General features: G+C 45.1%; 1 protein-coding gene across 1 annotated transcript in view; it reads right to left on the bottom strand.

The window, feature by feature from the left end:
• Positions 1-1,197: 1,197 nt before the first annotated feature.
• The window catches only part of tead3b (TEA domain family member 3 b), a gene marked incomplete in the record, with an annotated part of 32,265 nt that continues 18,886 nt past the window's right edge, over positions 1,198-14,576 (bottom strand). Inside the window, 10 exon segments of the mRNA XM_030374288.1 lie at positions 1,198-3,717; positions 4,114-4,266; positions 4,816-4,959; positions 5,872-6,045; positions 6,802-6,938; positions 7,477-7,538; positions 9,663-9,719; positions 10,264-10,307; positions 11,033-11,161; positions 12,607-12,618. Coding sequence (XP_030230148.1) covers positions 3,604-3,717; positions 4,114-4,266; positions 4,816-4,959; positions 5,872-6,045; positions 6,802-6,938; positions 7,477-7,538; positions 9,663-9,719; positions 10,264-10,307; positions 11,033-11,161; positions 12,607-12,618 — 1,026 coding nt within the window.

Below are 14,576 nucleotides of genomic sequence, written 5' to 3'. Positions count from 1 at the left end.
GTCATGGAGCAAGAGTCGAGAAAATAAAATGCAATATGATAACAGAAGATAATAGCAAGTACTGATAACATATCGAATTAATACAAGTACCTTAAAGTCTTTCCTGAGTCTTGTAGCCCACGGTTTGGGTGATCTGTCCAATTATGACCCAATATTTCTTAAACAATTTAGTTCCAAACATAACATTTCTAACAATGAGCTTATGCTTATTTAAAAATGATGTGTGTGTATACATATCACATGTTGGTATTATCATTGAAGCCCATCGTGATACCTTTGGTATAAGGTGTTTCTTTACAATTGGTTCACATTAGCTATTTTACTTTGAAGGAAAGATGTTCAAACCAGAAGTCATATTGAAGATAACGTCTCGCTTTGGAATTAAAAACGTGTCGCAGATAACGGGTGTTGAAATGCTTATCATTAAAATAATGAAATAACGTTCAAAATAATGATTGCTACTTCGATTTAAAACATACCTTCATTTAGGGAATTACATTTATTTTACTTTATATATTTTTGTTTTTCTTGAATCATCTGACATCTCACATTCCACTGTTACAGTCACATGTGTTGACTTGTGCTGATCTCTGAAGAAAATGAATGCATGAAAATGCATGCTTCAATGCAGTCATCAAAATAATGAATAAATTCATCAAAATAAGAAATAAGTTCAATGATCCAACTTGAAACTTTTCAATACTTAAATACTTGAATCCTTGACTGCACCCTGCAAATCCAGCTATCTAAAAACAGATACAATTATACAAATAATATTGCTTAATTGTCAAACAATACCAGTACATCGGTATACATGCTCATCGTTTTAGTAAACATGTTCTTAAGAAGACAATAAAGTGTACTGCTTTCCGCTCCAGACAGGAAGCTATCATTGATTATTTTACCATCTGCCCAACAAAACAAACACATCCCAAGTTACCAACGTTACCAACCCCACTATAAATAACAATCAATGGTCACACGCCAAAGCAGACTCTATCCCTCTTTTCCTCAAGACAGCTCTGTCTTGAGATAATATCTTATTGTCCTTAGATATAAATTGTGTGCATAGCCCAAAACTTGATTAGGAGTTTGGTGAGCTTCTGCTATTCATATATTCAATAATACAGTAATTATTAGCAGCATGTACATAGAAAAGTTTGAGGTAGAGTGATCCAGAAAAGAAAGTGGACAAAACAAATTTTAAAACACATTTATTATGTATTCTGGGGCAAATGGCCCCAAATGCGTCTTTTATTGTTAGATACATTTTGTTTGATTACAATCCCTATTTAGAAGATAACAGAAAATATAAAATTGCAATGCACAATGGTATAACCGAAACAATAGTAAACCACCATTTAACAAACGAGAAAAACAAACTGCCTACACCCTTCTGAACAGGATACATTAGAGAGCTCCTCATTCTTTATCAACATCCACACGATCACACATTTTTCTCAGTGGTGCATATGGCGACCGCTGAAAGTCCAAGAGAAAACAGGAGTCAGAAAAACAAAAAAAACATTAATTTTGATAAAAAATTGTCTGTATAAAAGAAACATTTAGAAAACTGATAAGAGTGCTATTGTGTAATGCTTCTGAAACACCGGTACGTCACGGAAAGTCAAATTGAAGTTTTTTAAAATACTTTATATATATATACATCTATATAAAGACAGAGTATGTCTATATATAGATAAATAAATATCTAGAGTAAATATAGATTCAGGCACACCCCCTCCAGACATCATGGCGTGTCTAGTGAGGCCGCCCTTTGTCCTTGGTATCAGCTCTGTGATTCTTTTAACATCTGCAGAAGAGTACAAATACATCACCAGTAACCACACGTTTCCAACCCCTATATAAATAACAATCAATGGTCACACGCCACAGCACAGAGACACTATCTCCGTCTCGAATACGCCCACGTTGAAAAGTAAGCACTTGTATAAAGATGTTAGTAAAAAATAAAAGGTTTTTGTCCCTCGAGGCTCGCTATGTGGCACTCAAGCCACACACTATTCGTTATTCGTTTGTTTGTCTGTTTAGTATTTCATCACATCGAGCGGACGATGTCTCCATGCTGTGTTTAAGTTAATCACAAAACGTGAATGTAAGTCCCCACGAAATACTCCTATGTAACAACGTATTCCTTTAGCATCCGTGGACACACATCACAGTACAGAAACAATCTTAGTTAGGCTACATAAGTCATAAGGCAGATCATGACGCTCGTTGTCTGTTGTCCAGCCACCGTTCCATGATGGGTTGTTAAAGGGGCCCTATTTTGCCACCGGTTGTGGCGTTGACTCCCCTTTACAAGCCACTCCCCCCCGATGCATGATGGGAGATAAACGATCAGCCTGTCCGTTGGACCGAACCAACTGATCTAGTCAATATACCAGCATGCATCTGGGCGGATACTCCCACTTGTGACGTCACTAAAGGGTCTGTAACTGGTAGGCTGATATAGTCAACATACCAGCATGCATCTGGTTGGATACTCCCACTTATGATGTCACTAAAGGGTCTGTTTTGAAAATGGCTTGTAATGGATTGTAAGTCTCGCACCGGGTTGTAAAACAGCCCTTTAAACACAGGGGAAGAGCATGGAAGGATGGTTTATAGTAAGGCTAGCAAATAGTACGACGTTTCCAAACGGTAATACACCAGTTAAATATGGCACGACCTGATTATCTACTGTGTAACAAAACAGGATGAGACGAAAGGCTACATGATATGGCGAAATTGGCAACACAATCAATCTTCTTTTTATGTACATTTGGACTGTATAACTCCATCATTGTATTTTTGTAAAACAACTCACACAAAGGAAAAATAAAAATACAAATACTCCATTTCTTCCCCGTGTGAGCCCGGGAGAGACCGGGGTCTCGACAGCTCTGTGGCGGGTCTATGAGAACGACGCACGGCGATGGATCCTCTTTTTCAATGACAGAATATACTTGTATCTGGCTTGTTTCTGTTTACTTACAAAAAAAACAAGAGGTAGTATTAAAAAATGCTCCAAAGTGGCGAGTCAGGATGTAATCTTTGGAGAAAAAAAGGCACTTATTGTCCTGTCTTTGATTGTTGGTAGGATCGCCAACAACCACAACGACAACAACAACAAAAACACGTTTCTTCTTCTGTGGTGCTTTGCTCTTTGCTCTGTGACGTCGTCATTCGTACTCTTATTGCTTAGCGTTTTCCCTTGATTGCTATAAGAATCATTGCAAACCCCTACACTTCCTCATTCCCTCGATTAAAAAACATTTTGGTGTCCATCTGCTGTCGTTGCATAGTTGATAAGGTACTTCATCTGTTTGCGTCTCAAAACTAAAAAAAAATATAGCTGACCGTTAAAAACTAAATTCTTTAAAATATATTTTTTTGCTGATGCTGCTCCTGGCTGAGAATGCCTTCTCCGCACCCATCGCCACATTTTCTTGTTGGAGTTTTTTTTTTGGTAGAAGAAGAGGAAAAAAACGTTTGGATGTAGGTCCGACACAAGAGAGTCTGGGTGTTTCCTGGGTGGCTGAGACGTCGTAGGGGGAGTTTGTGTCACACTTTGGGGGTCTCTTCACAAGAGGGGGGGGGTTAGTCTTTGACTAGTCTGTAGACGTGGTACTGGGCTCCGTGTTCACTGGTGGACACCTCAAACACAAACGCTATGCACAGCAACGTCTCCTGAGTGTCCCGGTTCGTCACCACCTGGGGGGGAATGAAGAACGTTCGGCATGTGACACGTGTTGAGTACGCACAGAGAATCAGATTGCATCATGGGATTTTTTGTTGACGATGCTATTTTTGTTTTTTTTGTTTGTTGCGCCATTTTGTGATGAGGATGTAGCAATGTAAAATCCTAAATCAACCAATATAAAAATGTTAATATATATCATAACCTAGGCTTATCCAAACTTTGTTTTGATTAAAACTTTGAAGGATGGACTGATCAAAACCCTAACCACTACACTATCAGGACAAACTATTACCCAAAAGTTAATAAGCATAAAATCCTATCCTGATAAAGAACATGATGTATTTCTAAGGTTACATTTTCACGACCGGCTGAATCAGCGGTGAACAGATCCAGGTGAGCCAGCTCACCTGTAGAATAGTGAAGTTCTCCAGTACGCTGTTCATCATGTACTTCTCCGGCAGGTGCTTGAGCTTGTGGATGAAGTTGATCATATACTCGCACATGGGCGAGCGATGGATCCTGTACACACACTTCCCCCCTTCCATACGCGCGTACTCCGTCTGGAGAGACACACACACACACACACACACACACCGAACACACACATACACACACACACACACACACACACAAACACAATGAGATCATCGACTCCTGCAACTCCTGCTACCATTACTATTACTACTGCTCATACTATGAGTATTAGGGATACTACTACTGCTAGGAGGAGAAGGGGGAACATGAGGAGGAGGAGGAGGAGGAGGAGATGAAGAGGAAGAGGAGAACAAGAAGGACGTGGGAGGAGGATGAGTCGTGGTTGGAGGAATTGGAGGAGAAGGAACAGAAAAAGTGGGAGGAGAAGAAGGGGAAGAAGGGAGTCATAGAAGGAGTCGTGGGAAGGAAGAGGAGGAGGGGGGAGGAATCGTGGAAGGAGAAGGAGGAAGAGAAGGAGGAGGAGAAAGAGGGGAAGAATAAGATGTAGTCTCCGGAAGGAAAGGAGAAGGCAAGGAAGAAGGAGGCATGGGAAGAGGAGGAGAGGGAGAAGGAGTCATGGGAGGAGGAGAACGTTAGTGTGGTTTGAACGTAAACCAACACACTCAGAGCCGTACCTCGACTTTCTCCACCACCTGCTTGCCGAAGGAGCAGACCTTGGTCGACACGGTGATGGTCATGTTCTCAGCGCTGCCGTACTGACTGCTGACGCCGTAGAACGACCCGGGCCCGTCCTGCATGCCACTGCTGTTCAGGTCCGCCTGCCACACGCACACGCACACACACACACACACAGACACGCACATACAGACATGCACACAAACACACACAGACACACACACACACACACACACACACACACACACACACACACAGACACGCACATACAGACACACACACACACACACACACACACACACACACACACACACACACACACAGACACACACACACACACACACACACACACACACACACACACACACACACACACACACACACACACACACACACACACAGGGTTAGACGCATAGAGTTCCCTCTCTAACCCCTACCTGCTCCTTAATGACTTGTCTCTCCACTCACTGTCTAACCCCTAAATACTCCTTGATGACACGTATCTGAGTTCACTGTAAGTAAGAACAAATAAATAGTCCACATTATTCAAGAATGTTACTCAACCAATCCCGTCTGTAAACACAGCTCTTGTGACCGGGATGCATAATCAAAGCCTGCGTACGTTTAGACCACAACAGAGACACAGTTGTGCCTCAGCAATGCAGGACAAATTCCACATTCCACTTTCTAGAACTGAAGAAATATATAGATATATTCAACCACTCTGCCTAAATAGTGGCACTGGCACTTGATGGAAGCACTTAATGTATGTTGTACGTCCTTGCACTTAAAAATAGTACTTAGCATTGAGTAGCATCTTATCCTAGCTATCTTCGTTGTGTTCGGGGAATGGGTTAACCTAGCGAATGTTAATGCTTGGTTTGCACTTGGTTCTATGAACATCCTTGCTGTACGGACAGCGATATATTGTTTACATTTCTTCTGACAAATGTACTTATTGTATGTCGCTTTGGATAAAAGCGTCTGCTAGATGCCCTGAATGTAAATGTAAATATCTCCAGCTGGTGCTTGGGGCAGCCGGGTCCCGGACGTACCCAGAACTTGACGAGGAAGAAGGCGTTCTGCGGGCCCTTCTCGTACAGCTCCTTCAGGCCGCCCTTCTTCTCAGGGAACTTGTCGTAGATCTGCCGGATGTCCACTGCCTCCAGTAGGGGGTCGCTGTACGACGGGTTGGTCTGGCCGATGTGAACAAACAGGTGTTTGCTGTACTGCAGGGGGGGGGGGGGGGGGGGGGGGGGGGGGGGCGACACACAGAGAAGTTCAGCCCCAGAACGGACCCAGTAACAGGGGGAGACACGGAGGGGTTTATCCCCAGAACGGACCCAGACGTTGGGGGAGAGGAGAGGCCTGAGCTCCTTGATGCACCATGATGTCCAGAGCTTCATCAAGGCGTATCTAAGGTTGCATTGTTATTTACTTCTACGTGGAGGATGGCTGGTTTAAGCGGCCTCAGATGGCGCGCATCAGACTGACTGGACTCTGGGGCTACACAATATCAGCAGCAACAGCTGTGCAGCCCCAGGGTCCGATCGGACTGACCCAGGCCAGCTGGGGCTGCTAAAACCAGCCACCGTCCACACACACTCCACAGTGTTACTCTACGGTATTCTACGATTGTCCTCTGTTGTTTTGTTTTCTATTCCGTTCACTTTGTCTTTGAATGGAAGGGTTGCTTGTTTGTATTGTGGTTTTGTGTGTTGTGACCCAGAACACACACACACACACACACACACACACACACACACACACACACACACACACACACACACACACACACACACACACACACACACACACACACACACACTCAAACACACACACACACACACACACACACACACACACACACACACACACACACACACACACACACACACAGATCCTGCCCCCCAGATGTGTGAGGTGTGTTTGAGTTGTGTAGTTGTGTCGGGGTGCCGGGGCGCTGGGGGGGGGGGGGGCCTCACGTTGTCGGGGTCCCTCTGGACCTCCATGAAGGCCGAGTACTCCAGCATGCGCAGCTTGGAGGAGGCGATGGTGCGGTCCTGCCACACGGGCACGGCCGTGGCCGCAGGGGGCGGCGGGGGGGCGAGGGGCTCGTAGTCTGAACACACACACACACACACACATTAATACACACATTAATATGCACGCACACACAGACGCACACACACTGACGCACACGCACGCACGCGCACACACACACACATTAATACACACATTAATATGCACGCACACACAGACGCACACACACTGAGGCACACGCACGCAGGCACACACACACACACATTAATACGCACACGCACACACACAAACACATACATTAATACGCACACGCACACACACAAACACATACATTAATATGCACGCACACACACGTGCACCCACGCAGACAGTGACACACCCGCACACGCCTGCAAACACACATACACACACACACACACACACACACACACACACACAAACAGACGCAACCACACTAACGTGCATACACACACATGCACACACACACACACACACACACATTAATACGCATAAACACACACTCAGGTACGCACACACACACAGTCACACCCTCCAGCCTCCAGTACATGTTGTCTGATGTTATGATAGCAATGATAGAATGAGATGCATTTACTCACTTGATATGGGTGGGGGTAAAGGGCCCGGGTTGGAGTAGGGAGACTGTGGAAAAGGTTTGATACTGTTGGGGTGGAGGGGAGAGAGAGAGAGAGAGAGAGAGAGAGAGAGAGAGAGAGAGAGAGAGAGAGAGAGAGAGAGAGAGAGAGAGAGAGAGAGAGAGAGATAATGTGAGAGAGAGAGAGAGAGAGAGAGAGAGAGAGAGAGAGAGAGAGAGAGAGAGAGAGAGAGGCAACAGGTTAACGAGACAATTTTAAAACACAGGCTTCGTCGTGTGGGGAAACGGGAGGAAGGGAAGCGTGTCTTTCAGAGGTGGTGTAGCAGTGGTGTTGTAGTGGTGGTGTAGTGGTGGTGTAGTGGTGGTGGTGTAGTGGTGGTGGTGGTGTAGTGGTGGTGGTGTAGCAGTGGTGTAGTGGTGGTGGTGTAGCAGTGTTGGTGTAGTGGTGGTGTAGTGGTGGTGGTGTAGTGGTGGTGGTGGTGTAGTGGTGGTGTAGTGGTGGTGTAGTGGTGGTGGTGTAGTGGTGGTGGTGGTGGTGTAGTGGTGGTGGTGTAGCAGTGGTGTAGTGGTGGTGGTGTAGCAGTGGTGGTGTAGTGGTGGTGTAGTGGTGGTGTAGTGGTGGTGGTGTAGTGGTGGTGGTGTAGTGGTGGTGTAGTGGTGGTGTAGTGGGGGTGTAGTGGTGGTGTAGTGGTGGTGGTGGTGTAGCAGTGGTGTAGTGGTGGTGGTGTAGTGGTGGTGTAGTGGTGGTGGTGTAGTGGTGGTGTAGTGGGGGTGTAGTGGTGGTGTAGTGGTGGTGGTGTAGCAGTGGTGTAGTGGTGGTGGTGTAGCAGTGGTGTAGTGGTGGTGGTGTAGTGGTGGTGGTGTAGTGGTGGTGGTGTAGTGGTGGTGTAGTGGTGGTGGTGTAGTAGTAGTGGTGGTGTAGTGGTGGTGGTGTAGTGGTGGTGTAGTGGTGGTGGTGTAGTGGTGGTGTAGTGGTGGTGTAGTGGTGGTGGTGTAGTGGTGGTGTAGTGGTGGTGTAGTGGGGTGGTGGTGGTGGTGGTGTAGTGGTGTAGTGGTGGTGTAGTGGTGGTTGTGGTGTAGTGGTGGTGTAGTGGTGTAGTGGTGGTGTAGTGGTGGTTGTGGTGTAGTGGTGTAGTGGTGGTGGTGTAGTGGTGGTTGTGGTGTAGTGGTGGTGGTGTAGTGGTGGTTGTGGTGTAGTGGTGGTGTAGTGCTGGTGTAGTGGTGGTGTAGTGCTGGTGGTGTAGCAGTGGTGTAGTGATAGTGTAGTGGAGCAGAGCCAGACCTGGCTGGGCCCGTCCGCTCATGTGTCAGCGCGAGGGTTCAGGTGTCGGCTGTGAGACACCTTGTTCGCGGATGGTATGCGAGGTTAGTGGCTGAGATGCGACCCGAGGAGCCGAGTGTGACCTCAGATTCAGAGCATCACGATGCAGCGAGCAAAATCTATTTTCCAACGACGAATCAAATTTGAGTTTTTCAGATCATTTTGTCCTTTTTGTCGTTTAAGGGACTCCATTTCAAACAAATGTTCTCCTCACAATACGCTGTGATACTAATGCCGTATTGTAATCAAAGCAGGGCCACAGCCTACCAGTCATAGGCCCCTGTCAGCAAGCCTACCTTCCCTTCCAATCGGCCTCTTTCAACAGGCTGCCCTAAGCCCTCCCTCCCTGTAGGCCTCCTTGAAGCCGCCATAAGCCCTAGCCCTCCCTGTAGGCCTCCTCCAGCAGGCCGCCCTAAGCCCTAAGCCCTCCCTGTAGGCCTCCTCCAGCAGGCCGCCCTAAGCCCTAAGCCCTCCCTGTAGGCCTCCTCCAGCAGGCCGCCCTAAGCCCTAAGCCCTCCCTGTAGACCTCCTCCAGCAGGCTGCCCTAAGCCCTAAGCCCTCCCTGTAGGCCTCCTCCAGCAGGCCACCCTAACCCCTAAGTCCTGTATCAGTGGTCGCTCCCGGTCCGAGCGTCTGCTCATGAAGCATCAGTGCAGGAAACAAACAACAGAGTGACGGCCGGACCGGGTCTCACGGGGCGGGGTATTGGGGTACAGGGGGTATCAGGTTATCAGGGTATCGAGGTGCGGGGGTTATCAGGGTATTGGGGTACAGGGGGTATCAGGGTATTGGGGTACAGGGGGTATCAGGGGTTATCAGGGTATCGAGGTGCGGGGGTTGTCAGGGTACGGGCTTGGAGGTGGACTTACGCGTGGCTGTTGCGACCAAGGCCCAGATGCCTCCCGTGGTTGAGATCTAGAACCAGACTGATGTGCACAAAGTGGATCTGTTAAACAAGCCAGCCGGTTTGCACAGCTCCCTTACTTTAGACCCCCTCATAACAACCACGTCAGACCCCCCTCATAACGACCACTACAGACCCCTCATAACGACCACTACAGACCCCTCATAACGACCACTACAGACCCCTCATAACGACCACTACAGACCCCCTCATAACGACCACTACAGACCCCCTCATAACGACCACTACAGACCCCTCATAACGACCACTACAGACCCCTCATAACGACCACTACAGACCCCTCATAACGACCACTACAGACCCCTCATAACGACCACTACAGACCCCTCATAACGACCACTACAGACCCCTCATAACGACTCCCCTGTGTCTACAGACCAATCGTATTCCCTCGTCACATTGCACCTCTGGCTCTGACTGGTTTGTGTTGATGATTGACGGATTCCGTTTTTCGAAATCCGATCCCACCCACCTCTCCCTCACCTCTTTAACTAATAGGAGGGTTGCCATGGCTATAACTACTGCCAATTATGGGATATACTTACTCCTGAGAAGGTCCAGGCTGCCCTGGGATTGATGAAGGCCAGAACTGAAAAATAAGAAGATAAGAAATAGAGTTTGAAACATTTAAAAACGAATATGATGACACAATCCCTGCTGGTGTTAGAGCTCTACCAGTTTAACCCATAACCCCGGCAGTATTAGAGCTCTACCAGTTTAACCCTTAACCCTAGCAGTATTAGAGCTCTACCAGTTTAACCTATAACCCTAGCAGTGTTAGAGCTCTACCAGTTTAACCCTTAACCCGGGCAGCGTTACAGCTCTACCAGTTTAACCCATAACCCGGCAGTGTTAGAGCTCTACCAGTTTAACCCATAACCCGGGCAGCGTTAGAGTTCTACCAGTTTAACCCATAACCCGGCAGTGTTAGAGCTCTACCAGTTTAACCCATAACCCGGCAGTGTTAGCGCTCTACCAGTTTAACCCATAACCCTAGCAGTGTTAGAGCTCTACCAGTTTAACCCTTAACCCGGGCAGCGTTAGAGCTCTACCAGTTTAACCCATAACCCCAGCAGTATTAGAGCTCTACCAGTTCAACCCTTAACCCCAGCAGTGTTAGAGCTCTACCAGTTTAACCCTTAACCTGGCAGTATTAGAGCTCTACCAGTTGAACCCATAACCCCAGCAGTATTAGAGCTCTACCAGTTGAACCCATAACCCGGCAGTGTTAGAGCTCTACCAGTTTAACCCATAACCCGGCAGTGTTAGAGCGTGTGTTGTACCGCAGCAGGGCCGGACCGGAGTCTGTCTTACCCTGGCTGGGTTGGGGTAGGGTGCTGGGGGCAGCGGGGGCAGGTGGCTCTTGATGAGGTTCGGGGAGACGATCTGGGCCGACGACAGGGCGGCCATGTTCTGCAGGGCCTTGTCCTTAGAGGCTTGATCCTGGGTTCGGGAGGGAGCGGGTGAGCGGAGGGAAGAATAACACAGCTGGAGGTCATTTAAGGGCCCCCCGTTTGATGGTTTACCACCAGGTGGGATCAAATCTCTCTAAATCCATCCTCAAGTGACGCCACCCAGATGCATGATGGGTAGATGGATCCGTCTACCAGCCTACCTGGTGGACTGTACCAACTGGTGAGATTGATCTATCCAATCTTTGTCCACATCTGGGTGGACAATCCCACTTGTGATTTCACTAAAGGTCGTCAACCATTTTAGCTGTTGTTAAAATAGTCCTTAATTTACAGGGAGCGTTGCCTTGAGTACAGTGCCTTCAGCAGTCATGGGAACAGAAAGGTAATGCTTGCCTGGTAATCTGGTTATATTATTAATTGAATTAACAGAGACGATATACATTTAGTTAATGTCCTAATATTAGCTAGAATGCTGACTCAAGTCCAAATCTTGTTTACTTGATTTGAATAGTGATACAAAACAAGTACTGCATTGCATATGAGTCAATTTAAAAATAAGAGGCAAAGGCTGTTCTGTTCAGTATTAAGATAGACTAAATCTGAGGGTTTAAAGTGAGAAAAAACACATTCTTGAGTCTAAATAGTCTTGATATAATGAAAATTACTTAATATAAAAAAAAAAAAAAACATATCTTAAACATTTGGAAAACAAAGCAAGAGAAAGCAATACTTTAGAGGATTAGAGGAAGAGGAAAAGAAAGAGAGAGCGGTCAGGAACATGGTAGAAGAAGCACCTGTGTGGTTCTGTCGTTCGTCCTGAGACAAGTAAAGGTTGGTGACATAAAGATCAAATACTGAGCGGTACCATTACATCATATGTGAATTTCGAGCAAACTTTAATGAATTGAGATGAGAACGATCTTGAAAGGTCTTAAAAAACCGACACAAAAGAAATAAAACAAAGTCACCCAAAAAGTTGGGAAAACCAGGATTTCGGTAAATTAAACAAGCTTTGAATTACGGAAACTACAAGTTCGTCCGCTATTACGAAATTTAAAATAAATGTGCCATTTATTTATTCATCCATGTATTTTTTGTTTCCTCCCTATCCTCTTTATCTTGTCTCTGAGGCGACAGACACAGATATCGGTAGCTAGCGTTGGCTGGTTTAGCTCAGGGCATATCCTCCTCAAAAGAGATCCAAAAAAGAAAGACCTAAAATCAAAGAGCAACACCCAAGTGCAAGCAAAGCTACACCTGCGTATGTGCCGGCAGGCCAAGACGGCTCCGCAGGGAGGGGGATGCAAAGCGACAGTGGAGACTACCGAGAGGTCCTCAGCACTGTTGAACCACGCAGAGCAGCGTTGCAGTGCAGTGCCATGCCAGCAGAGGGCAGCAGCAACCAGGATAAATATACCACACTGGTAAGCGAATGGGAGGGGGGAAGCTATTGCACAAGTCAAAATCACTTACCAAATTCATTGCCTAAATCGGAAAACAGAGAAATCATTAGTTCTAGAATGTCTCTAATGCTGTGGTGAGATACATTTTCATGGTTTGTTTTTGTTTTGTTCTGTTCTGGCTGGCTGTGTGGAGGTTCTGCTCTTTGCAGACACAGCGCTGACACGTGTGTGTTATGTTAGGCTGGACGTGTCACGCAGAAATTAATTTAAACAGCATAAATAACTGCTTAGGTGTTAGGTGTTAGGTCTGAAGACTATTGCTGTTCACTATAAATTATGAATTCAGGGGGCTGTATGAAATATACTTTGTAATTCCAGATTGTTTTAGATAACTCTAAGGTAAATTTAAACGTTCATTATAAAAAACGATAAAAAGCTAAATAAAAAAACGATTTTATATATATATATATATATATATATATATATATATATATATATATATATATATATATATATATATATTTATATACATATTGTAATAATAATAATAATGTATTATCATTATCATCCGAACAGACTAAAAAGGAGTGTAGGTAGTCTGTTTGCTGTGTTAATGTCCTGTACTAAGCAAGCAATTATATTAGTTGTATTTATGAAATAATAACATATTATATATTATGTTATTGTGAAATGAGTAAAGCTGATAATTGTTTGTGGGGCTAACAGAGACTCCCGTCTGTTACAAAAATCTCTTATAAATACTGAAAAATCTAAATTCACTTATTCAGTATTAGCAAAGCCAATGCACAAAAGGAATATATCCATTTATTAATTGTGCCATGGCACAACTTATACATGAATTGCAAAGGTTTAGATTCACAATCAGGAGAGTCAATCGATTCAAGAGAAGATGTCTAAGGTATAGGATCACTGAGTTTGCCGGATTGGATCATTAGATTAATGCAAATGCCAGGAAAATACAGAAATAGATAGGGATTCTTCTAGTTTATAGAGGGATTCTGCTGTAAGATATCTCCCAAGAGGTATTTAGTTAAGACGAAAGAAAGGTTCTCTCTCAGCTCAGACTGACACGATTAAACATAATCCAAAACAACAATCCCCATTATAGATTCACACAAGACCAGCTTCTACAGTATTGCAATAATAGAACAGAGAACAGGAAGAAGGCATAAAACTAATAAGTTACAGGTTATAGGTCAAATGATTATGATTATGATTGTTACTCTTCAGAGAAGTCAGACAGGGAATAATGTTTCACAGTGAAAAGTATTACGTCAAAGAAATAGAATATATCAAAGAAATGGAATATATCAAAGAAATGGAATATATCAAAGAAATTGAATACATCAAGGAATTAGAAAAAGAAAAAAAAAGAGAGAGGAAGTCACAGAAAGGAAAAGGAGGAATAGAAAAAGGAGAAGGAGGAAATTGGGAAAAAGCTGTCCTGGGGCGTAGAACGACCATGCGCAAAAATAAAGACAGGGACAATAATTTCAACACTAAGCTCGTCATCATAGCGTGAAGTTGTACTATGGCAGTGGCTGCACCAACTTTCAGCTAAGTGCGCTTTTATTGTGAAGGAAAGAGGAGGTGGTGGAAGGTTTGTTGCATGTCCCTAAAGCGTGAATATAGGTCCTACAGGTTATTGGTTATCGGTGAAACCATTTTGCATGCACGATGCAGAAGCAGAGACTAAAAATGAAACATTTTTAAAGTATTATTCAGTGTTTAGAAGCGTGAATCCTAAAAAGAAAAATGGGATGCATCCGGCGAGCAAAGCTTAGTTTTAAAATCGTCCACTCATCAAAAACAACCGACAGATTTACGTTCAAGCTTTTGCTCTTTAAAAGTAGAAAAAAAAAATGGTGCACAAGCAAACCGGTGAGCGGCCAATCAGAGACGAACAAGCCAAGCGTGTCCCCCCAGCCGCCCCATAGCCCCCTTGGCAGCGCATACCTTCAGCTTCGACTGGATCTCGCGGGACTTTCTCCGGGCGAGAACCTGCAAGTGGCTAGAAAC

The sequence above is a fragment of the Gadus morhua genome, chromosome 13, assembly GCF_902167405.1.
Source record: "Gadus morhua chromosome 13, gadMor3.0, whole genome shotgun sequence".
Lineage (NCBI taxonomy): Eukaryota > Metazoa > Chordata > Actinopteri > Gadiformes > Gadidae > Gadus > Gadus morhua.
The sequence above is the reverse complement of the archived record's forward strand: the minus strand, read 5'-3'. Positions and strand labels throughout refer to the sequence as shown.